The sequence below is a fragment of the Mirounga leonina genome, unplaced genomic scaffold, assembly GCF_011800145.1.
Source record: "Mirounga leonina isolate KUSES-001 unplaced genomic scaffold, KU_Mleo_1.0 Mir_204, whole genome shotgun sequence".
Lineage (NCBI taxonomy): Eukaryota > Metazoa > Chordata > Mammalia > Carnivora > Phocidae > Mirounga > Mirounga leonina.
Genome location: NW_023270513.1, coordinates 17,099,545 through 17,126,391, shown reverse-complemented (window position 1 = coordinate 17,126,391; position 26,847 = coordinate 17,099,545). Strand labels below are relative to the sequence as shown.

At 38.1% G+C, this 26,847-nt stretch overlaps 1 protein-coding gene across 1 annotated transcript in view; it reads right to left on the bottom strand.

Moving 5' to 3' along the window:
* DACH2 (dachshund family transcription factor 2) overlaps nucleotides 1–26,847 on the bottom strand; it is a 373,931-nt gene that overhangs the window by 168,995 nt on the left and 178,089 nt on the right. The window contains exon 3 of the mRNA XM_035028825.1: nucleotides 10,442–10,600. Coding sequence (XP_034884716.1) covers nucleotides 10,442–10,600 — 159 coding nt within the window. The remainder of the gene's footprint in view (nucleotides 1–10,441; nucleotides 10,601–26,847) is intronic.

Below are 26,847 nucleotides of genomic sequence, written 5' to 3'. Positions count from 1 at the left end.
CTGTTGCTTTGGGATGGAATGTTCTGAATATATCTGTGAAGTCCATTTGGTTCAGTGTGTCATTTAAAGTCTTTATTTCCTTGTTGATCTTTTGCTTAGATGATCTGCCCATATCAGTGAGGAGGGTGATAAAGTCCACTACTATTATTGTATTGTTGTTGATGTGTTTCTTTGTTTTTGTTATTAATTGCCTTATATAATTTTCTGCTCCCATGTTAGGGGCATAGATATTTACAATTGTTAGATCTTCTTGTTGGATAGGCCCTTTAAGTAGGATATAGTGTCCTTCTTCATCTCTTATTATAATCTTTGGTTTAAAATCTAATTTTTCTGATATAAGGATTACCACCCCAGCTTTCTTTTGGTGTCCATTAGCATGGTGAATTGTTTTCCACCCCTCACTTTCAATCTGGAAGTGTCTTTTGGGTCTAAAATTAGTCTCTTTCACACAGCATATCGATGGGCCTTTTTTTTTTAATCCAATCTGATACCATGTGTCTTTTGATTGGGCATTTAGACCATTTACATTCAGGGTAACTATGGAAAGATTTGAATTTAGTGTCATTGTATTGCCTGTAAGATGACTATTACTGTGTATTTTCTCTGTTCCTTTCTGGTCTCTTTTACTTTTAGGTTCTCTTGCTTAGAGGACCCCTTTCAATATTTCTTGTAGGGCTGGTTTCGTGTTTGCAAATTCCTTTAGTTTTTCTTTGTCCTGGAAGCTTTTTCTCTCCTTCTATTTTCAGTGACAGCCTAGCAAGATATAGTATTCTTGGCTGCATATTTTTCTCATTTAGTGCTCTGAATATATCATGCCAGTCCTTTCTGGTCTGCCAGGTCTCTGTGGATACGTCTGTTTCCAATCTAATGTTTCTTTAAAAAAAAAGATTTTATTTATTTGACAGAGAGAGACACAGCAAGAGAGGGAACACAAGCAGGGGGAGTAGGAGAGGGAGAAGCAGGCTTCCCACTGAGCAGAGAGCCCAATGTGGGGCTTGATCCCACACCCTGGGACCATGACCTGAGCAGAAGGCAGACGCTTAACAACTGAGCCACCCAGGTGCCCCCTCCAATCTAATGTTTCTACCATTGTAGGTTATAGATCTCTTGTCCCGAGCTGCTTTCAGGATTTTCTCTTTGTCTCTGAGACACATAAGTTTTACTATTAGGTGTTGGGGTGTTGATCTATTTTTATTGATTTTTGAGGGGGTTTCTCTGTGCCTCCTGGATTTTGATGCCTGTTTCCTTCCCCAAATTAGGTAAGTTCTCTGGTATAATTTCCTCCAATATACCTTCTGCCCCTCTCTCTCTTTCTTCTTCTTCTGGGATCCCAATTATTCTAATATGGTTTCATCTTATGGTATCACTTATCTCTCGAATTCTGCCCTCGTGATCCAGTAGTTGTTTATCTCTCTTTTTCTCAACTTCTTCATTTTCCATCATTTGGTCTTCTATATCACTGATTCTCTCTTCTGCCTCATTTTTCCTAGCAGTTAGAGCCTCCATTTTTTATTGCACCTCATTAATAGCCTTTTTGATTTTGACTTGTTTAGATTTTAGTTCTTTTATTTCTCAAGAAAGGGCTCCTCTAATGTCTTCCATGCTTTTTTTAAGCCCAGCTAGTATCTTTAGAATCGTCATTCTGAACTCTATTTCCAACATCTTACTAATGTCTGTATTGATTAGGTCCCTGGCAGTCGGTACTGCTTCTTGTTCTTTTTTTTTTTTTTTTGAGGTGATTTTTTCCATTTTGTCCAGAGAATAGATGAATGAGAGAACAAAATGCTAACAGGGTAACAATGACCCCAGAAAAATATACACTAAACAAATCAGAAGTGACCGGTAGGTTTTCAATTTCTTTGTGTTCCCTCTTCATGTGTAAAATAGAAGCTTGGTATTCTTTTGGAAGGTCAGTCTAGCAATAGTTATCATTGTGATTGAGAGAGCCAACTCTAGATCCAGAAGGCCTGGGTTGAATTCTAGCTCTGCCACTCAGAAGCAGTGGGACCTGGGTCAAATTATTTCACCTTCTGTGTCTTTGTTTCCTCATCTGACAACCAAGGAATTCAGAAAGTCTCTCTCTCTCTCTCTCTCTCTCTCTCTCTCTATATATATATATATATATATATATATATATTTTTTTTTTTTTTTTTTTTTTTTTTTTTTTACTCAGATCTTTAGCTGTGGCTTTATCTTTTTCTTTCATCCTTCTGTCTGGGCATTTCATTTAAGTCCCTGCCTTCTTCTGTGTTAGAAAATGAAGTTATGTTTCCTTCTCCTGAACATAATGGCCTCATGAAGAAGAGGCCATGTAGTATTAAGGGACTGGTATATCAAGGAGTGTCTCTGATCTGTGCTGCACATGCTCTGCTGTTGTGTTTTGGTTGCTCTTTCTTTCAGGCCATTCATCTGCTGAGGCTCTCCTTGCCTGCTGTAGGCAGTGTTTTGTCCCTGACTTGAATATGGTCAGTTTTAACTAGGTGTGTTCTGGTTAGCTTGTGAAATGAGACCTAACACTATCCCTACCAGAACTGAGCCCCTGCAAAATTCTCTTATAGGGGAGAGGTGGTATGGGCTGTGGTTTGTGCTGGTCTTTGGGGGAAGGAGCCCTCTGGGCTTGAATGAGGCAAGTGTGACTTGGTAGGGCAGATCCACCAGAGCACAGGGGATGGGACTTTGTGTAAGCAAGTTAGGTAGCCAGTGTTATCACTACACTGCTTCTTACAGGTGGCTCTGTGTTTATGCTGAGAGACTTGGGAGGGAAATGGTGCCAGCCTGTTCCTTAATGAATGCTGCCAATCAGGGAACTGCTCAGAGAACAGTGAATAATCTCTATACAGTGCACCCCAAGTGCTCTTCAGGTCACTGTTTCCATGCTGTCTGGCCTTGGGTCATTTGCCAGTCTTCTCTCTAGGAGCAGAGGAGTGCCCTCCAGGCGCTATCCCAGGCACAGCCCCTGACCTTTCAGACTCCAGGCTTTAAGCCCTACTGGTTGCAAGAACTCACAAAATTCATCCCTCTTTCTTTTTCATGCCAATAGCATGTTTTCCTTGTGTTGTTTCCCTGTATGCTCCACTCTCTTGTGCCCTTCTACAGGACCATGGTTCCCTCACCTCTGCAGCAGCTGTGATCTCTTTCTCCCCTAACCCTCAGCTCTGCACTTCTTACCTTCTTTGATGTGGCCTCTTCCTTTTTGTTATGTAGTTTGTTCTATCAGTTTTCAGGTGATTTCTGGGGTAATTAGGATGATTTGATAGTTATACAGTTGTGTTTGTGGGATAAGGTGAAACTAAGGTTTTGTCATCATCTTCTAAGCTCTGCATAAGTTCTTTATATTTTTTGGATATTTATGCCTTATTGGGCATATCATTTCCAAATATATTCTTCCATTCAGTAGGTTGCCTTTTGTCTTGTTGATGTTTTTGAGGTGCAAAAGCTTTTTATTTTGATGTAGTCCCAATCATTTATTTATTTTTTAATTTCCCTTGACTTAGGAGACACACAGAAAAATGTTACAACTTATGGCAGAGAAATTGCTACCTGTGTTCTCTTCAAAGATTTGTATAGTTTCAGGTCTCACATTTAGTTCTTTAATCCATTTTGAGTTTACTTTTATGCATGGTGTTAGAAAGTGGTCCAATTTCATTCTTTATAAGTAGCTGTCCAGTTTTCCCAACACCATTTATTGAAGAGGTTGTCTTCCCCATTGTACATTCTTGCCTTCTTTGTCATAGATTAATTGACCAGATAATCAGGGATTTATTTCTAGTTTTTCTATTCTGGCCTTTTGATCTACATGTCTATTTTTGTTCCAGCACCATTCTATTTTGATTACTACAGCTTTGTAGTGTATCTTGAAACCTGGAATTATTTATTTATTTATTTATTTTAGATTTTTTTTAAAGATTTTATTTATTTATTTGACAGAGACAGCGAGAGCAGGAACACAAGCAGGGGGAGTGGGAGAGGGAGAAGCAAGCTTCCCACTGAGCAGGGAGCCTGATGTGGGCCCAGGACTCTGGGATCATAACCTGAGCCGAAGGCAGACGCTTAATGACTGAGCCACCCAGGTGCCCCCGAAACCTGGAATTATGATACCTCCAGCTTTGTTTTCTTTGTCTCATGATTGCTTTGAGTATTTGGTGTCTTCTGTGGTGCCACAAAGATTTTCATATTATTTGTTCTAGATTTGTGAAAAGTGCTGTTGGTATTTTGATAGAGATTTCATTGAATCTCTAGATTGCTTTGTGTAGCATGGACATTTTAACAGCATTGGTTCTTCTAATCCATGAGCATGAAAAATCTTTCCAATTGTTTGTGTCATCTTCAATTTATTTCCTTGGTGTTTTGTGGTTTTCAGAGTACAGGCCCTTTACCTCTTTGGTTAAATTTATTCCTAGGTATTTTATTCTACTTGGTGCAATTGTAAATGGAATTTTCATTAAATTTATTTCTGCTTCTTTGTTATTTGTATAAGGAAATGCTATCAATTTCTGGATTTTATTTTTGTAACCTGCAAATTTACTGAATTAATTTATTACTTCTAGTAGTTTTTTGGTGGAGTCTTTAGGGTTTTCTATGCATAGTATCCTGTCATCTGCAAATAATGAAAGTGTTACTTCTTCCTTACTTATTTGGATATTTATTTATTTTTCTTGTCTGATTATTGTGGCTAGGATTTCCAGTACTAAGTTGATAAAAGTGATAAGATTAGACATCTTTTTTTTGTTCCTAATCTTAGAGGAAAAGCTCTCAGTTTTTCTTCATTAAGATGTTACCTGTGGGTTTTTCATATATGGCTTTTAGTATTTTGAGCTATGTTCCCTCTACAATACTACTTTTATTGAGAATTTTTATAATGAACAGATGTTAAATTTTTTCAAATTTTTTTCTGCTGTATTGAAATGATCATATGATTTTTATCCTTAGTTTTGTTGATGTGGTGTATGACGTTGATTGATTTGTGAATATTGAACCATTCTTGCATCCCCAGAATAAATCCTACTTGATTGTGCTGACTAATCTTTTTAATGTACTGTTGAATGTACTTTGCTAGTATTTTATTGGTGATTTTTGCATGTATGCTCACCAAGGATATCTACCTGTAGTTTTCTTTATTTAATGGTGTGTGCCTGGTTTTGGTATCAGGGTAATGCTGGCTTGTATAATGTATTTGAAAATTTTCCTTCCTCTTCTATTTTTTGGACTAGTTTGAGGAGAATAAGTATTAACTCTTCTTTAAATATTTGGTAGAGTTCACCTCTGAAGCCATCTGGTCCAGGACTTCTTTTATTTTGGGGAGTGTTTTCATTACTGATTTAATTTCATTACTTGTTATCAGTCTGTTCAGATTTTCTATTTCTTCATGGTTCAATTTTGAAAGATTGTATGTCCTTTTGTTGTTGGATAAAATATAAAAGTCCATTAGATCCAGTTGATTGATGGTGCTTTTCAGTTCAATTATGCTCTTCCTGAATTTCTGTCAATTTAATATATCCATTTCTGAGAGAAGAGTATTGAGGTCTCCAATTATAATAGTGGATTCATCTATTTTCTCTGGCAGTTCTACCAGTTTTTACCTCACATATTTTGACACTCTGTTAAGAGGAGCAAACACATTAAGGCTTATTAATGTCTCCTTGGAGAATTGGCCTCTTTATCATTATGTAATACCCCTCTTATTCTTGACAATTTTTCTTGCTCTGAAATCTGCTTTGTCTGAAATTAATATAGCTACTCCTACTTTTGATTAGTGTTAGCATAGTATATATTTGTCCATTCCTTTACTTTGAATTATGTCTTTAAATTTAAAATGAATTTCTTATAGACACCAAATAGTTTGATCTTCTCTTGTTATCTGCTCTGACAGTCTTCATTCTTTTATTGTTGTTGTTTCATTTTGGTTATTTTGCTTGATACATGATTATATAAGAGGTATATTGCAAGTAATGGCCAAAACATCAACATTCTTAGTCACTAGAGTACATGGGGCAATCTATGTCTGTAATTGGTGTATTTAGACCAATCATATTTAAAGTGATTATTAATAATTGGATAATTAGTTATAATATTTATAAGTGTTTTCTATTCATTGACCCCCCCTTTTTTTTTTATCTTCTCTTCCACTCTTGTTGTATTCTCTGGCATTAACTGACTATTTTATATGATTCTCTTTCCTCTCTTCTCTTAGTATATTAATTTTACTTATTTTTAAAAAAAATTTACGTGGTTGCTCTGGAGTTTGCAATATGCATTTACAACTTATAAATTCACTTGCAAATAAGTCTATACCATTTCATGTGTAGTGCAAGTATCTTTCGGCAGAATATTTTCAATTCCTCCCTCTTATCCCTTATAACATTATTGTCATTTATATCACTTGCCAATACATTGTTATTATTATTTTGAATAGAGTATTATTTGTAAGACTGTTTAAGAATAAGAAAAAATACATTTACCTTAATTTATTCCTTCTCTAACCTTCTTCCTTTATGTATATCCAAGTTTCTGACCTAAATTATTTTCCTTCTCTCTATAGACCTTCTTTTAACATTTTTTATAGGGCAGATCTCTGGTATGGTAACAAATTCCCTCTACTTTTGTTTGAGAAAGTCTTTATTTCCTTCTTCACTACTAAAAGGAAATTTCACTGCATTCAGAATTCTAAGTTGGTGTTTTGTTTGTTTTTTTTTCTTTCAACACTGTAACTATTTCACACCACTCTATTCTTGTTTGCCTGGTTTCTGAAGAAAAGTTCAGTATAATTCTTATCTTTGTTCCTGTATGGGTGAGGAGCATTTATTTCTCTCTGATTTTTTATTTTTTTTAAGGATTTATTTATTTATTTATTTGAGAGAGAGAGAGAGCATGGGGGGGGGTTCAAAGGGAGAAGCAGAATCCTCACTGAGCAGGGAGCCTGATGTGGGACTCGATCCCAGGACTCCAGGGTCATGACCTGAGCCAAAGGCAGTCATTTAACCAACTGAGCTACACAGGTGCCCCACTCTCTGATTTTTTAAAAAGATTTTCTCTTTGTTTTTGATTTTGTAGTTTGAGTATAATATGCATAGGTGTAGATTTTTTTAAATATTTATTCTTCTTAGTAATCTCTGAGCTTCCTGAATCTTTTGTTTGGTGTATCTCAATTTGAGAAAATTTTCATTCATTGTTACTTTAAATATTTCTTCTGTTCCTTTTCCTCATTCTTGTTATTTTGGCATCCCCATTACATTTATTCTACACTTTTTGTAATTGTTGCACAATTCTTCAATATTCTGTTCTTGTGGGTTTTTTTTTTTTCCCCAATCTTTTTTTCACTTTTCTTCCATTCTGGAAAGTTTCTATTGACATACTTCAGTATGTGACTCATGAAAGTGCAAAAGTGATGGGAAAGAGCAGTCTGGAGCCCTGGTGACGCCCCCTCTTCAAGAGTGAGTGTGGGAGGGGGCGGGGGCTGGAGTGTTGAGGGGGCAGCTTTAGGACACCTCCGCTTAGTCAGCATGGTTAGAGATGAAGAGGACTCACTGGCTGCAGCCCCAGCCTGACTACATGGGGTGTACTTTGATTGGCAGGCGAGGCTGTCATCCAGGGTTCACTTGATGTGCTCCTCCTGGGCAGCCTTCAGGTTCTCCTTCTTTCCGCCCTAGGCCTTCAGGGCAGAAGCTTGCAGGGCTCAGCCACAGGAGAAGGTCAGGGCCCACGGCTTCAGCAGGGGGCACTTGTTGATGGCATTGAGGTTGATGGACGCCTCCTCCTCCTGGGAAATGATCCAGTGACTTAGCTGACTTTGTCTGGTCTACTGATGAGCCCATCAAAGCTATTCATTTTGTTGAAGTGTTTTTGATTTCTAGCATTTACTTTTGTTTCTTAAAATTTTCATCTCTCTGCTTATATTTCCCATGTATTTTTTATTCAAGTATCATTAACATACAGTGTTAATATTCCCATGTATTCTTGTATGTTTTCCATTTTCTTAGCATACTAATTATAGTTATTTTAAATTCCCATCTGATAATTCTAAAAGACATGTTATATCTAATTCTGGTTGTGATGCTTGCTTTATATCTTTAGACTATGTTTTTTGCCTTTTTCATGTCTTGTAATTTTTGTTTTAAAGCCAGAAATGGTGCATTGGCTAAAAGGAACTCAGGTAAACAGGGTTTTAGTAAGAAGCTTTACTTTTATCTTACTGGGAGTTAGGTTATATTTATTGTTTGCTGTAGCTGTTGTATTAGTGATGGTAATTTCTTGTCCCCCTGTTATCTTTAGTGTATCCTAAATAATCCAAATTCAATTGGGTCTGAGGACTTCAGTTTTCTCAGTTTTAGTCCACTATTCTTATACAGAGCCTTATTGTGGTGGTGGTAAAATGTGTAAGGAGGAGAAATATATGATTAGATTTCAGTCTCTTAATGAACCTGTGTCCTTGGGCTGTGACTTTCACAAGTGATTTTTAGCTTTTTTCCCTCTTACATGAGAGAGGAAGGCTAGAGGGAGCTAGAGTTAAGTATTTCTCTTTCCCCACAGGAAATGTTAAAAAGGCTGGGGAAGTATTTCCCTTACCTCACAGCAATGATTACAGGGTGCTGGATTTTAATATATCCTTTCCCCCACATCAGTTAGGCTCTGGTAAAACAAAGTAGTTTAACTCTGGTAAAGTAGTTTCCTTCAAGGGTAGGCTTTTGTTAAGGAAAACAGAACACTCTGGGCATATATCGAAATGGGTACTTTTCTTGTCCCAGAAACATGAAGGGAATTTTCTCAGGTCTTCATCCTGAGAACCTGAAGGTGCTCCTGGAGTTGACTCATGAAAGTGCATTTTTTTTAATGAATAATTAAGAATTTATTTTAAATTATTATGAAATATTCATTATTTTTTTTGCATTTTATTATGTTAATCACCACACATTACATCATTAGTTTTTGATGTAGTGTTCCATGATTCATTGTTTGAGTATAACACTCAGTGCTCCATTCAATATGTGCCCTCTTTAATACCCATCACCAGGCTAAGCCATCCCCCCATTCCCTTCCCCTCTAGAACCCTCAGTTTGTTTCTCAGAGTCATAGTCTCTCATGGTTCATCTCTCCGTTCATTTTTCCCTTCCTACTATCTTCTTCTTTTTTTAACATATAATGTATTATTTGTTTCAGAGGTACAGGTCTGTGATTCAACAGTCTTACACTATGGTGAGCACTGTGAATAGTGTAAGGCCTCTAGGGTTTTTTATCTCTCAAGCTGGGTCCACACTGAGTCTCCAGTAATTTAAATGTTTCTACCAGACTCTAGATGTGGCTTCTGCTCCCTATAAGCTCTGATTCTCGTTATCTGCCTATCTCTCCAGTTTTGGGGATAGCTCTGCCCTGTGAATTCAATTTCTGATGGATTTAAAAGAGTTGTTGATCTTGCTTTGAGGAGGAGTGACAACTTCTGAACTCTTTACATGTCAGACCAGAAGCCAGAAATCTTCCAAGTTCTCCTGCTTTATGAAATAAGTCTACCTTAATCAGTCCTTTTTTGACTTCTCATAACATAGTATTTATAACTCTCTTGGCATTTATTTATTTACCATTGTTTAACATTCCATTTTTTATGGGACCCTTCACATTTGAGTTTATAATATCTTTAAAATAAGATACCATAACTTATTTTGTATGCTTAATAACTGATGAATTTCATTTAAAACATCATATTAAAATATCTCAGAATCCCTCTGTTCTGTTGTTTTAATCCTAAGGCTTAGTGAGAGAATGAAAATTTCAGGGAAAGAAATAATAGAAGTTTTCTCTCAGATTCCTGCTTATAAGAAAAGTAGGATTAAAAAAAAGAAAAGTAGGATTTTAGTCAAGTAGTGTATATAAGACACACTTTCCTGCAGAAAGACTCTGAGATTTTGAAGTTCTTAAAAACATCATCTAAACCTGAGTTGGTATACATTAGATGAAGTTTGATTACTGAGTAATAGTAATACTTATAATTTATACGGTACTTACTATATGGAAGTCACTAACAGCTTTTTTTATTATTATTATTCTTAGCACTCACAATAACCTTACTTAATAGGTATATTTTTATTCCTACTTTGTAGTTGTGGACACTGAGGCTTGGAAAAGTTAGGTGAGTTCTCCAAGGTCAGACAGTAATATGGAATTCAAAAGATGTGGATTTCAAACCCAAGTTTTTGTGACTATAAACAACTTTCTTAACTACTCTACTACATGGCCTCCCATGTATCTCTACTCTGCTACATGCCTTCTCAATCTATATTTACTCTATAAAACCTATACTTTTAAATGAATCCCTCTCAATCTACCCTTATGACTTCAAATTGTTAAGCCTTATGGAAGAAAAATACACTAGCCCTGCTCGCCCACGGCATCCAGTGGGTCTTGTGTGGTATTTTTCTCAACACACCAAGTTTTTAAAGGACAGTATACATACTATTGGTCAGTAAATGCTTCTGCTGCAGTGGATTGAGGGTAGGAGCACCCCCAAGGCCTGGCTGGCTAGCCAGGGCTGCATGAGCAAGTCCATGTTGAGGTCCAGGTGCAGCAAGAGAAGATTGCATCTTATCCTTATCCCAGGAGGATTCACTTCCACCTGAAAAAACATTCATATGAACAGATTGCAATTTGGCAACTTTCCATGAGAAGGCTTTTTGAAAATTCTCTTTCGGGGGTGAAATTATTAAACTTACTTCTTAAAAAATTATTATTAAACATAGGTAACTCATTTTATAATGGTTTCAAAAACTTTCAATAGCCTTGGATTTAAGCTGCTTCTGAGAAAACTAAACAATTCTAATGATATAATTACAGGTAGTCTAAACAAATCAGGAATCATAATGAATAGTTTTTGAAAACACTAACTTGTTGAAGACCATTAACTAACCACTACTGCCTCCCATTCTGGCAGCACCAATGTGCTGCCTTGTTCGCTAACAAAGGAACAAAGACACTGGCTGAGGGCAGCAAATCTTGGTGCTGGCTTTTTGCTGTGATTTACCATAAACTCCAAACAACTGCATGGTCATGCAGCTGCTTTACTGGGACAAACCAGCAAATGGCAAAAGTGCAGTGACCCTCCCCTAGAGGATCACTGCAGGTCTGCACCATGTGGGTCCCTAAACTTTAGAGTTTTGAAACCAGTTGCGTCCCTGAGATAAAACACAAGAGTACTATGCCACCTGGCAGGCAGACAACTCAGACATAGATAAGGTGAAGACAAGGATCTGATGGAAGCTGGGAACACAAGAGGGGTGATTATTCATTCTTATGTGAGGGCTTCCTGAAGTGTGATGGGTTCAAACTCCCTGCTCCAGGGAGGAGAGAGGGGAACAAAGCCATTCCCCTCCCCTGCACCTCAGCACAGACGAACTTCAGTGAACAACACAGTGCCCTGCAGGGGAGACTGGAGCTGCTTACTTTAAGCCCCACCCCCCATGCCCTACAAGTGTATGTCTACTAGGACAGATTGGCCTGAAAATCAACCCAACAGGCCCCTTCCCCAGAAGACCAGCACAAACCCCACACACACACCAAGTCTACTGATCATAGAGTGCTGCAAAGCTTCAGTTATAGGGGAAATAGAATTTAGCTTCTTTCCTTGGATCTAGCTTCTTTTAAAAGCAGACCAAACACACCTAGTTAAAACTTGCCACACAGTGGACAAGGTCCAAACACCTCCCATTACAGGCAAGGGGAAACTCTGCAGAGGACTTACCTGAGGATAGGAGCAACCAAAACACAACCACAAAGTGCATATAAGACCTCCACCCTATTTTTGGACCTCTTCTTAATATAGCCATTACTCTCAGGAGCACAAAAACAACAAGCTTTCCTAACAATCACACACACACAAAAAAAAAAACCGTGACCTAGACAAAATAACAAGATGTAGGAATTCACCCTTAAAGAAAGAACAGGAAGAAGTAATGGCCAAGAATTTAATCAATACAGATATTAGATATATGAAACAGATGTTAAAACAACAATTACAGGGATAGTAGCTGGGCATGAAAAAAAAAAAAAAAGCACAGAATACACTAAAGAATCCCTTGCTGCAGAGATTTTTAAAAAACCTAAAAACTAGTCAGGCCAAAATTAAAAATTCTATAACTGAGAGGCAAATCCGACTGGATGCCATGACAATAAGGATGGAGGAAGCAGAGAAATGAATCACTGATTTAGAAGATAAAATGATGGAAAATAACGAAGGTTAAAAGAAGAGGGAAGGGAAGGTATTGGATCACAAATGTAGATTTAGAGTGGGCAGAAGATATGAAAAGACACTTTTCTGAAGAAGACATACAAATGGCTAACAGACACATGAAAAAATGTTCATCAACATTAGCCATCAGGGAAATCCAAATCAAAAGCACACTGAGATACCACCTTACACCAGTTAGAATGGCAAAAATGGACAGGGAAAGAAACAACAAATGTTGGAGAGGTTGTGGAGAAAGAGGAACCCTCTTACACTGTTGGTGGGAATGCAAGTTGGTACAGCCACTTTGGAAAACAGTGTGGAGGTTCCTCAAAAATTTAAAAATAGAGCTACCCTATGACCCAGCAATTGTACTGCTGGGTATTTACCCCAAAGACACAGATGTAGTGAAAAGAAGGGCCATATGCACCCCAATGTTCATAGCAGCAATGTCCACAATAGCCAAACTGTGGAAAGAGTGAGATGCCCTTCAACAGATGAATGGATCAAGAAGATGTGGTCCATATATACAATGGACTATTACTCAGCCATCAGAAAAGATGAATACCCAACTTTTACATCAACATGGATGGGACTAGAGGAGATTATGCTAAGTGAAATAAGTCAAGCAGAGAAAGGCAATTATCATATGGTTTCACTTATTTGTGGAACATAAGGAATAACATGGAGGACATTAAGAGAAGGAAGGGAAAAATGGGGGGGGGGACTGGAGGGAGAGATGAACCATGAGAGACTATGGACCTGAGAAACAAACAGGGTTTTAGAGGGGAAGGGGGAGGGGGGATTGGTTAGCCCAGTGATGGGCATTAAGGAGGGCATGTACTGCATGGAGCACTGGGTGTTATATGAAAACAATGGATCCTGGATCACTACATCAAAAACTAATGATGTATTGTATGGTGACTAACATAACATAATAAAATTTTTTAAAAAAATTGAAAAATTGCCAATAAATAAATAAATAAATAAAGACTATGCTGGGTTACTCCTATGTTAACAAGTAGGGGAAATAAGGAAGAACCAGCAGAGGTGGCTGAGTAGGAGCAGTGATGAGGAGAACCAAGAGGAACTGATGCCTTAGAAACAAGTGAAGAGGGGCGCCTGGGTGGCTTAGTCGTTGAGCATCTGCCTTTGGCTCGGGTCATAATCCTAGGTCCTGGGATCGAGCCCTGCATCAGGCTCCCTGCTCGGTGGGAAGCCTGCTTCTCCTCCCTCTCCCACTCCCCCTGTTTGTGTTCCCTCTCTCGCTGTGTCTCTCTCTGTCAAATAAATAAATAAAAATCTAAAAAAAATGTAGATTTAGGAAACTCAGCAACTTCTTAATGCATAATAACATTCATATCATAGGAGTTCCAGAAGAAGAGAAAGAAAAAGGGGCAGAAGTTTTATTTGAGCAAATTATAGATGAAATTTTGCCTAATCTGGGGAAGGAAACAGACAGCAAAATCCAAGAAGCACAGAGAACTCCCATTAAATTCAACAGAAGCCAACCATCACCAAGACATGTCATAGTCAAATACACAAAATACACAAGAAAGGAAATAATGCTGAAAGCAACAAGGGAAGAAAAGTCCTTAACAAACAAGGGAGACAGATCAGTTTTGCAACAAATCTGCCCACAGAAACATGGCAGGCTAGAAGAGAAATGCATGATATATTTAATGTGCTGAATGGGGAGATATGCAGCCAAGAATACTTTATCCAGCAAGCCTCTCATTCAGAATAGAAGGAGAGATAAAGTGTTTCCCAGACAAACGAAAAGTAAAGGAGTTTATGAGCACTAAATGAGCCCTTCAAGAAATATTGAAGGGGTGTCCTTGAGTGGGGAAAAAAAGACCAAGAGCAACAAAGAATAGAAAGGAACAGAGAACATCACCAAAAACACCAACTATACAGGTAACACAATGGCACTAAATTCATATCAACAATCACTCTGAATGTAGATGGACTAAATGTTCCAATCAAAACACAAAGGGCATCAAAATGGATTAAAAAAACAGAACCATCTATATGCTGCTTATAAGAGACTCATTTTAGACCTAAAGACACCTGCAGAGTGAAAGTTAGGGAATGGAGAGTTCAGATAGGAGAGGGAAGTAATATGGCAGAGTAGTAGGGAGACCCTGGGCTTGCCTCCTCCCACAAATACAGCTAGATCAACATCAAATTATTTTGAACAACTAGGATATCAATCTGAGGATTAAGAAAACATTTTGCACAAATGGAGGGAGAGAGAGAATGGGCAGATGCAAGGTTCAGAGACATGAATTGGGGGAGAGGAAAAACCATGGTGCTGCAGAGGGGATGGAGCCCTTTTTGGGGGGAGACAAGTCAGGAAGAGAGGGAGAGAGTGGGAGAGAGAGCAGGGCATAGGGCTCATGAAAGACACTGTGGTGTGGGGATCCCCTGGGTCACAGTGAAAGAGAATGTTCCCCTTCCTGAAGTACATTTGGAAGAGGGTATATTGCTTCTCCAAGGACAAAAGACCCATCCAGTGCCATTGAGCAAGTGTTCAACAGCAGGGAACAAAGGCATACTCAAAGGGCAGATAACCTGTTTGCAGCTTTTCACTATGTTTCACAACAGACTCCAGGGACCTGCACAGCAATGCAATTGCTTTTCTGGGACAGAATGGTGTCAGGTGCGTGTTGTGAGCCTCTTACAGGGGAGGGGAGTGGGTCTGCACCTTGCCAAGTCTTTAAGATTTGGAATTTTGAATCCCAGCCACCAACCAGAGATAAAACACAGAACTGTGGCACCGGGCAAGCCAACGGCCCAGGCACAGACAGGTTGAGGACAGGGATCTGACAAAAGCCTGGGGCATAGGAGGGAAGACTGTATGCTGTCTGCGAGGGCCTCCTGAGCAGTGGTGGCCCCAAGTTCCCCTCCCTGAGGGTGAGTGCAGTTTGACAAGATCTTCCACCCCCACCCCCTCAAGCAGGCCAACAGTGTGGTCAGACTTCGTAGAAAAAAACAGCACCCCCAGTGGAGGCTGTAGTCACATACACCAAACCATGCCCCCCTGTGCCTGGCAGGCGCATTTTTACTAGGGCAGGTCTAACTGTAAGCCAGAGCAGCAAGCCTCTCCCCCAGAAGACAAACGCAGGGCACACACATGTACCGAGTCTACTGATCATAGAGTGCTCCAAAGCATCAGCTTCAGTTATGGTAGACATAGGACCAGACTTTTTATTTTTAGTCCTTTTTAATTCTTTTTATTTTTTTATTTTTAAAATTTTTTAATTTAATTTTTTTCTTTTTTCTTTTTTCTCTTTGGAATCAGGCTTATAGTTTTTTTGTTCATTTGTTGGTTTGTTTGTTTAAGCCTCTCCTTTTGGAATAAGATTCTTTTTCTTCCCTCTTCTTCTGTCTTTGTTTTTCTTTGGAATCAGGCTTATAGTTTTTTGTTTGTTTGCTTTTCTTTTCCCCTTCCCTTTTCACTTTTCTTGGATCAGGCTTTTTTTTTTTTAAGGCTTATATTAACAAACAAATCAAAGTACCCCTAGTTAAAAGTCCAAACACTCCCCACTGCAAGCAAGGAGGAATTATGCAGAGGACTGAACCTGTAGGAAAGAGCAGCCAAAACACAAAAGCAGAGTACACACAGCATGCACCAGAAACACTTCCTGAAGTGCCAGGACTGGACAGTGTATGACCCCTTATTAATATAGTATTACTCTCAGGAGCATGAAACATAACAAGCTTTCATAATACACAAAAGACAGAAACCTAGACATGATGACAAAATGGAGGAATTCTCCCCAAAAGAAAGATCAACAAGAAATCACAACCAGGGACTTGCTCAAAACAGTTATAAGAAATATACCTGAACAAGAATTTAGAACAACCATCAAAACAATACTAGCTGGGCCTGAAAACAGCATTGAAACAACAGGGATTAAAAAACCTGAAATCTAGTCAAGGCTGAAATAAAATGCTATAACTGAGATGGAAAACCAACTAGATGTAATCACAATTAAGATGGAATAAAGAGAGGAACGAATAGGTGATATGGAAGATAAAATTATGGAAAATAATGAATCTGAAAAGAAGATGGAAAGAAAGCAATTAGATCACAAATATACTTAGGGAACTCAGCAATTCCACAAAGCACAAGAATATCCATATCATAGGAGTCCCAGAAGCAGAAGAGCAGGAAAAAGGTGCAGAAGGTTTATTTGAACAAATTATAGCATATAGCAGAGAATTTCCCTAATCTGGTGAAGGAAACAGGCATTTAAGTCCAAAAGGCACAGAGAAATCCCCTCAAAATAAACAAAAATAGATGAACACCAAGAAATAACATAGCTAAATTAGCAAAATAAATAGATAAAAAGAGAATTCGGAATGCAGCTAGGGACAAAAGATCCTTAGCCTACAAAGGTGGATACAAAAGGTTAGCAGCAGACCTGTCCATAGAAACTTGGCAGGCCAGACAAAAAGTGGCATGAGATATTTTACATGCTAAATGGGAAAAATATGTGGCCAAGAATACTATATCCAGCAAGACTGTCATTCCGAATATAAGAAGAGATAAAAAGTTTCCTGGAGAAGCAAAAACTAAATGAGTTCGTGAACACTAAACCAGCTCTGCATATATTAAAGGGGGCACTCTGAGCAGGAAAGAGACACCAAAAGCAACAAAGACTAGAAAGGGACACAGACAATCTACAGGAACAGTGATTTTATATGTAATACAATGATACTAAATTCATATCCATCAGTAATTACTCTGAATGTAAGTGGACTAAACGCTCCAATCAAAAGACATAGGGTAACAGAATGGATAAAAACAAAAAAAAAACAAACCCCATCGATATGTTTCTTACAAGACTCTCATTTTAAACCCAAGGTCACCTCCAGATTGAGAGTGAGAGGGTGGAGAACCATACATTATGATAATGGACATCATATTTATAACAGACAAAATAGATTTTAAACCAGACTGTAACAAGACATGAAGAAGGGCTGTCATAATAAAGCAGTCCATCCAACAAGAAGATCTAAAAAATGCAAATATTTATGCCCCCAACTTGGGAGCAATTAATAACAAACAAAGGAACTCATTGATAATAATACAATAGTAGTAGAGGAAATTAACACCCCCCTCACAGCAATGGAAAGATCATCTAAGCAGAAGATCAACAAGGAAAAAGTGGCTTTGAATGACACACTGGACAATATGGATTTAACAGATATATTCAGAAAATTTGATTCTAAAGCAGCAGAATACACATTCTTTTCAAGTGCACATGGAACATTCTCCATATCACATACTGGGTCACAAATCAGGCCTCAACCAGTACATAAAGATTGAGATCACACCATGCGTATTTTCAGACCACAGTGCTATGAAACTGGAAGTCAACCACAAGAAAAAAATTGGAAAGACCACAAACACATGGAGATTAAAGTACATCTTACTAAAGAATGAATGGGTTAACCAGGAAATTAAAGAAGACATTTAAAAAAAATACATGGCAACAAACGAAAATGAAAACACAACATTCCAAAACATTTGGGACTCAGCAAAGGCAGTCATAAGATGGAAGTAAATAGCACTACAGGCTGTCTTCAAGAAGCAAGAAAAATCTCAAATATGCAAATTAACCTTACATTGAAAGAAGCTGGAAAAAGACAGCAAATAAAACCTAAACCCAGCAGAAGAAGGGAAATACTTAAGATTAAAGCAGAAATTAATGATATAGAAATAATAATTAAAAAACAAAAACAGTAGAACAGATCAATGAAACTAGGGGTTGGTTGTTTAAAAGAATTAACAAAATTGATTTAACCCTAGGCAGACTTACCAAAAATAAAGGAGAAATGACCCAAATAAATAAAATCAGAAATTAAAGAGAGGAGATCATTAGCAACACAACAGAAATACAAACAATAATAAGAAAACATGAAAACTATATGCCAACAAACTGGGCAATCTGGAAGAAATGGATACATTCCTAGAAACATATAAACTATGAAAACTGAAATGGGAAGTGCAAATTTGAACAGACCCATAAAAAGCAAAGAAATCAATAATCAAAAATCTCTGAACAAACAGGAGTCCAGGGACAGATGGCTTTCCAGGGGAATTTTACCAGACATTTAAAGAAGAGTTAATACCTTTTCTTCTCAAACTGTTTCAAAAAATAGAAATGGAAGGAAAACTTCCATATTCATTCTATGAGGTCAGCATTACCTTGATTCCAAAACCAGACGAAGACCCCACTAAAAAGAAGTACAGGCCAATATCCCTCATGAACATTGATGGAGAAATTCTCAACAGGATACTAGATAATCGAATCCAACAGTACATTAAAAGGATTATTCACCATGATCAAGTAGGATTTATTCCTGGGCTGCAGGAGTGGTTCAATACTAGCAAATCAATCAACGTGATATACCACATTAATAAGAGAAATGATAAGAACCATATGAACCTCTCAAAAGATGAAGAAAAAATATTTGATAAAATACAACATCTTTTTTTGATAAAAACCATCAGGAATGTAGGATAAAAGAAATATACCTCAACATAATAAAGACCATATACAGAAAAATCCACAGCTAATATCATCCTCAATGGGGAAAAACTGAAAGCTTTTCCTCTAAGATCAGGGACATGACAAGGATATCCACTCTCACCACTGTTGTTCAGCACAATACTGGAAGCCCTAGCCTTAGCAATCAGACAACAAAAAGAAATAAAATGCTTCCAAGTTGACAAGGAAGAAGTCATATATTCACTGCATACAGATGACATGATACCCTTGGTAGAAAACCCTAAAGACCCCACAAGACTGTAATAAGAGCTGAAGGAAAACATTGTATCATAATTAAAGGGTCTATCTATCAAGAAGATCTAACATTTGTAAATGTTTATGCCCCCAAATTGGGATTACCCAAAATATAAATCAATTAATAACAAACATAAAGGAACTCATTGATAATAATCCAATTGGAGTAAGGAAATTTAACACCCCACTTACAGCAATGGAAAGATCATCTAAGCAGAAAATCATCAAGGAAACAATGGCTTTGAATGTCACACTGGATCAGATGGTCTTAACAGGTATATTCAGAGCATTTCACCCTAATGCAGCAGAATACACATTCTTTTTGAGTGCACATGGGACATTCTCCAGAATAGATCACATACTGGATCACAAGTTAGGCCTCAACCAGTGCAAAATGATTGAGATAATACCATGTGTATTTTCAGCCCACAGTACCATGAACATTAAGTCAACCACAAAAAAAAATTTGGAAGGACCACAAGTACATGGAGGTTAAAGAACATCCTTCTAAAGAATGAATAGGTTAACTAGGAAATTAAAGAAGAAATAAAAAATACATGGAAACAAAAGAAAATGAAAACATGACAGTCCAAAACATTTGGGAGCAAGAAAGTAGGTCCAAACAGGGAAGTATATAGCAAAAAGGCCTACCTCAAGAAATAAGAGGGGCGCCTGGGTGGCTCAGTCGTTAAGCGTCTGCCTTTGGCTCAGGTCATGATCCCAGGGTCCTGGGATCGAGCCCCACATCGGGCTCCCTGCTCGGCGGGAAGCCTGCTTCTCCCTCTCCCACTCCCCCTGCTTGTGTTCCCTCTCTCGCTATCTCTCTCCCTCTTTCTGTCAAATAAATAAATAAAATCTTTAAAAAAAAAAAAGAAATAAGAAAAGTCTCAGATAGACAACCAAACCTTATAACTAAAGGAACTAGAAAAGGAACAGCAAATAAAACCTAAAGTGAGCAAGAATGGGAATAATAAAGATTAGAGCAGAAAGAAATAATATAGAAACAAAAGAATATAACAAATCAACAAAACTAAGAGCTGGGTCTTCAAATAAATTAATAAAATTGATAATCTCCTAGCCAGACATCAGAAAGAAAAGAGGAAGGAAACAAATAAACAAATCATTAAGGAAAGAGGAGAGATCACAACCAACACCAAAAAAATACAATTATAAGAGAATATTATTAAAAAATATATATATATGACAAAAAAAAAAAACTAGGCAATCAGGAAGAAATGAACAAATTCCTAGAAACATACAACGTACCAAAACTGAAATAGGAAAAAATAGAAAATTTAAGCAGATCCTTAACAAACAAAAAATTGAATCGATAATAAAAAATCTTCAACCAAACAAAAGTCCAGGGCCAGTTGGCTTCCCAGGGGAATTCTACCAAACATTTAAAGAAGAGTTAATACCTTTTCTTCTCAAAAAGTTATAAAAAAATAGAAATGGAAGGAAAACTTCCAAACTCATTCAAGGAGGCCAGCAATACCTTGATTCTAAAACCAGACAAAGATCCCACTAAGAAGAAAAAATTACAGGCCAATATCCCTGATGAACATGGATGCAGAAATTCTCAACAGCATCCTAACAAATCAAATCCAACAGTACATTAAAATAATTATTCAAAAGGATTAAGTGGGATTTATTCCTGGGCTGCAGGGTGGTTCAATATTCATTAATCAATCAATATGATACACCACATTAATAAAGGAAAGGATAAGAACCATATGATACTCTCGGCGCCTGAGTGGCTTGGCTGGTTAAGCATCTGCCTTCAGCTCAGTTCATGATCCCGGGGTCCTGGGATTGAACCCCACATAAGGCTCCCTGCTCAGGGGGGAGTCTCCTCCTCCCTCTCCCTCTGCCCATCCACCCCACTCATATTTTCTCTCTCTCTCTCTCTCTCTCTCTCTCTCTCTCTCTCAAATAAATAAATAAATAAATAAATAAATAAATAAATAAATTTAAAAATTTAAAAAAATAATTTAAAAAAGAATCATATGATCCTCTTAATAGATGCAGAAAAAAATTGACAAATACAATATTCATTCTTGATAAAAACCCTCAAAAAAGTAGGTTTAGATGGAAAAATACTTCAACATCATAAAAGCCATGTACAAGGAACACACAGAAAATATAATCCTCAATCGTGAATACTGAGAGCTTTTCCTCTTTGGTCAGGAACAAAAGAGGATGTCCACTCTCATCATTGCTATTTAACATAATACTGGAAATCTTAGCCTCAGCAATCAGACAATAAGAGAAATAAAAGGCATCCAAATCTGCAAGGAAGACGTTAAACTTTTACTATTTGCAGACGACATGATACTCTCTGTAGAAAACCCCAAAGACTCCACCAATAAATTGCTAGAATGGATACATGAATTCAGCAAAGTTGTGGTATATAAAATCAATGCATAGAAATCTGTTGCATATCTACACACCAATAATGAAGTACCAGAAAAAGAAATCAAGGAATCAATCCCATTTACAGTTGCACCAAAAGAATAAACCTATCTAAATAGTTAAAGTATCTGTACCCTGAAGATAATAGAACACTTATGAAATAAGTTGAAGAAGACACAAGGAATTGGGAAAATTTCCATGCTCATGGATTAGACGAAGAAATATTGTTGAAATCTCTATACTACCCAAAACAATCAACACATTGAATGCAATGCCTATGAAAATAACACCAACATTTTTCAGAGCTAGAAAAAACAATCCTAAAATTTGTATGGAACCACAGAAATCCCCGAATAGCCAAAGCAATCCTGAAAAAGAACAGCAAACCTGGAGGCATCTTATTCTGGATTTCAAGCTGTATTACAAAGCTGTAGTTATGAAGACACTATGGTACTGGCACAAAAGCAGACATGTAGATCAATGGAACAAAATGGAGAACCCAGAAATGGGCCCACAACTATATTTATGTCAATAGTATTTGTAGGTCAGGCCTTTAAGAGGTCATGAATGGGATAAATGCCTTCATAAAATAGACCCCAAAGAATTCCTGAGATCCCTTATGCCATGGGAGGACACAGTGAGAATATAGCTATCTATGAACCAGAAAGTGGGTCCTCAACATACACTGAATCTACCAGTCTATGATATTTTTAATATGGATATTGGATATTTATTATGGATATTTATTATTTTTATTATGTTGTTTTTGCTATGGCAGCCTAAAAGGACTAAGACAATACAGAATGATCAGTTAAATAACACAAATTTATATTCACACAGTTTTGAAGGCAGAAGTCCAAGACCAAAATGTCAGCAGGTGTGGATTCTCCTGAGGCCTCTCTTCTTGTGTCATTATATGGTCTTTATTCTGTGTGCACACATCTCTGGTACCTCTTTGTATGTTAAAATTTCTTCTAAAAAGAACACCAGTCAGATTGGATTAAGGCCCACTCTAATGGCCTCATTTTGACTTAAACATTTTAAAGATGGTATCGCCCAATACGGTCACATTCTGAGGTACTGAGAGTTAGTGCTTCAACATATGAATGTTGGAGACACACAATTCAGCCCATAACACTAGAGTATGCATGCTTTACTGAACCAGATCATACTCTCTTTGTGAGGTAATTGCTCTGGTGAAGAGGAGAAAAACTGGGTAGCATTTCAACAAAGCATGTCTAAGAAACCAAGCAGGCCATGGCTTAGGGAAGATAGAGAAGTCTCATCAAAGCCTCCACCTTTACTTCAAGAAGATTTGTGTTAATTATAAACCTAAACCAACACAGTCCTAAGTAGAGAAAGATAATGCAGGAAGTGCAGCAAATCTGATGTGATAGTGGAAAGATGGCAAAGGAGGAAAATCCTGAGCTAACCCAGTCCCATGTTTACAACTAGGTATCATCCATATCCAAGTCAATAAGCCAGAGAGTGATTCAAAGACTGATAGAACAAACTCCACAACTAAATACAGAGAAGAAGCTGTACCTGAAAGTTTAGGACAGTCAGAAAGGTGGAGGAAGGCTGCCTGCAAAAGAGAGGGAGCTGCTTGCAGGGAGAAGGCACGGAAATAGGCCCTCATACCAGGTAGCTGACATGGGGAAGATTAACCCCCATAAAGTTTGGCTTTGAAAACCAGAAGGGCTGAATCCCATGAGTTTGTATAACCAGTGGGACTTGGACCCTGGAGCTTTAAAAGTCAGCTGACTCAGCATCGGGCTCCCTGGGAGGGTGAATGATAGCAGGGTCACCACCCTTAAAGACACAGCAACCTGCACAAAAAGGCAACATAAAAAGAGTAATTTACACAAAACTGGGGGCAAATGGGAGACAGATCTGTTCATACTGATTTTGGAGTGTGTTGGGGGACTTTGAAAATGAGGGAGCTGGCAGACACCATTCACTTCACCTGCCCCCTAGCATAAACAAAGGGCCACCTGTGGGTGGCTGAGCAACATAGACACTTTCTACCTAACACACTAGCAATGCACCATGCCCACAAATTCTCTTGAAGACTCACCCAGTCCAAGCCTCCTAACTTCAGCTCTAGGCTCACAGAAATTTTTGTTAAGCTGCACATGCATCACATGCAGCTGCCAGGTACACAGCTGCCACAATGTGCTATGCAAAACAACTTGCAGCACCAACCCACATCAATGCACCATGTCCAGGTGCATCCAGCCATTGCCAAGCTCATTGCCCAGCCTCAAACCCACAGCCACACTGGTGTACAGACCCCAGCAGTCACAGTGCTTAGGAATATCAGCATAAGACTAATAGCTCAGCACAATTTTTTTCTAACAATGCTGCCTCAATCCCAAATTCCCCAGCAGGCATGCCCTCTCAAAATTGGACTTCCTGGGTCCCACTAACATACAGAGAGAAAGCACAGACAACAATAGGCAGAGAGTCAGTGCAGATGATTGCACTGGAAAGAAAATTGATTCAGACACAAGAGCAGGACATAAGCAACATGCATATGATACTCTCCTGAAGTGTCACATTCTGGTGAACAGGGGACACTGCACTGTGGGGCATTCCAGGACCTCTTCTTCATAAAGTCTCTACTTTCTAAACATTTTTTTTTAAAGATTTTTATTTATTTATTTGACAGAAAGAGAGAGAGCGAGAGCAGGAACACAAGCAGGGGGAGAGGGAGAAGCAGGCTTCCCGCCGAGCAGGGAGCCCGATGTGGGACTCGATCCCAGGACCCTGGGATCATAACCTGAGCCGAAGGCAGACGCTTAACGACTGAGCCACCCAGGCGCCCTAAAGTCTCTACTTTCAAGAGCAGCAGACATAATTGCCTTTCTTAAAAAAAAAAAAAGATTTTATTTATTTATTTGACTGAGAGATACAGCGAGAGAGGGAACACAAGCAGGGGGAGTGGGAGAGGGATAAGCAGGCCTCCCATGAAGCAGGGAGCCCAACGTGGGGCCCAATACCTAGACCCTGGGATCATGACCTCAGCCAAAGGCAGATGTTTAATGACTGAGCCACCCAGGCACCTCCATAATTGCCTTTCTTAACACAGATAAACAGAGAAACAAACTAAATGATGAGACAGAGAAATTTATCCCAAATGAAAGAATAAAATAAGGTATGGCTAGATATCTAAGTGAAACAGATTTAAATATGTCTGAGAATTTAAAGCCATGATCATAAGAATACTCACTGAACTTGAGAAAAGTGTGGAAAACATGAGTGAGACCTTAACACAGAGATCAGGAATAACATAGCAGAGATAAAGGGCTCAATAAACAAAATGAAAAACATATTTCCTGGAGTGAATGGCAGCTGGACAAAGGAGAGGAATGAATTAATGACATAGAGACAGAGCAATAGAAAGTAACCAACTGAACAAAAGAGACAAAAAAAACATTATACAAAATGAGAACAGATTTAAGGAACTCAGTGACTCCATCAAATATAATAACATTCATATTATAGGAATACCAGAAGAAGAGAGAGTAAAGGGGGCAGAAAATGTATTTGAGGAAACAATAGCTGAAAATTCCCTAATCTGGGGAAGGAAACAGACATCCAGATCCAGGAAGCAGAGAACTCCCAACAAAATCAACAAAAGCAGACCCCACACCAAGACATATTGTAATTAAATTGGAAAAATATACCAAAATAGCAAGACAAATGAAGACAGTAACTTACAAGGGAAAGCCCATAAGGCTAGCAGGAGATTTTTCAGTAGAAACTTGGCAAGCCAGAAGGGAGGGGCATGATATAGTCAGCGTGCTGAATGGGAAAAATCTGCAGCCAAGAATACTCTATTCAGCAAGGTTATCATTCAGAATAGAAGGATAGATAGTTTCCCAGACAAACAAAAACTAAAGGAATTCATGAGCACTAAACCAGACCTGCAAGAAATATTAAAGGGGACTGAGTAAAAAGGAGAGACCAAAAGTGACAGTGTAAAGCTAGGAAACACAAAAGTAGTAAAAATGAATATTTATGTAAAAAACCTGTTAAGGAACTCACAAAATAAAAAATATATAAAATATAACAACATACACCTAAAACATGGGGAGGAGAGGATAAAGAATGGATTTTAACTTGAATGACCATCAACTTAAAATAGACTCCTATATGTAGAAGAGGTTAAATACAAACTTAATGGTAACCATATATCAAAAACCACTAATAATATGCAAAGAATACAGAGAAAGAAATGCAAATATATTACTAAAGAAAATCAGCTAACCACATAACAGAGAAAGAAGAAAGGATCAGAGAAAATCTTCAGAAACAATGACAAAACAAATATTAAAATGACAATAAACATGTATCTATCAATAATTACTTTGAATAAAAATGGGATAAATGCTCCAATAAAAAGGCATAGGATGTCATAATGGATTAAAAAAAGCAAGAGGATATATGTGCTGCCTACAAGAGACTCATTTCAGATGTAAAAACAAAAACTATAACATGAGACAAAGGAGGACACTGTATAGTAAAAACGGGACAATCCAACAAGGAAATCTAACAATTGTAAATATTTATGCACCCACATAGTAGCAACCCATGCATAAAAGAGTTAATAACAAACATAAAGGAACTAATCAATAATAATACAATAATACTATGGGACTTTAACACCCCACTCATATCAAGGGACAGATCATCCCAACAGAAAATTAACAAAGAAAAAATGTCACTGGACAGATGGATTGAACAGATATATTCAGAGCATTCCATCCTAAAATGGCAGAATACACATTTTTTTCAAGTTTCCATGAACATTCTCCAGAAGAGAACACATATTAGGCCACAAAACAGTCCTCAACACATTCAAATGATTGAAATCATACCATATGTCTTTTCTGACCACAACGCTACGAAACTATAAGTCAACCACAAGAAAAAATCTGGAGGGGAGGAGTAAGATGGCAGAGGATTAGGAGACCTAAATTTCCTCTGGTCCCAGGAATTCAGCTAGATAGGGATCAAACCATTCTGAACACCTAAAACCTCAACAGGAGATTGAAGAAAAAAATAGCAGCAACTCCCTGAATGGAAAAGCGACAACTTTCTGGAAGGTAGGACGTGTGGAGAAGTGAATCTGAGGTGATATTTGGGAAGATAGACGGCGGGGGAGGGGGCCTCCGTCAGCCACTACCGGCAAGTGATAGAGCAGCAGAGCACAAAATCGGAGATTTTAGAAGTCGGTTCTGCTGAGGGACGAAGCTCCAGTGGCTAAGCAGGGTGTGGAACACTTGCTAGGACAGTGTGGTCTCAGGACCCTTGGGGTTACAGAAAGACCAGGGGTGCCTGAGTGTGGCAGAGTTCCCAGGTATCGGAGCAGGGAAGCTGGCTGCAAAGACAGAGCCAAGGAGTGAT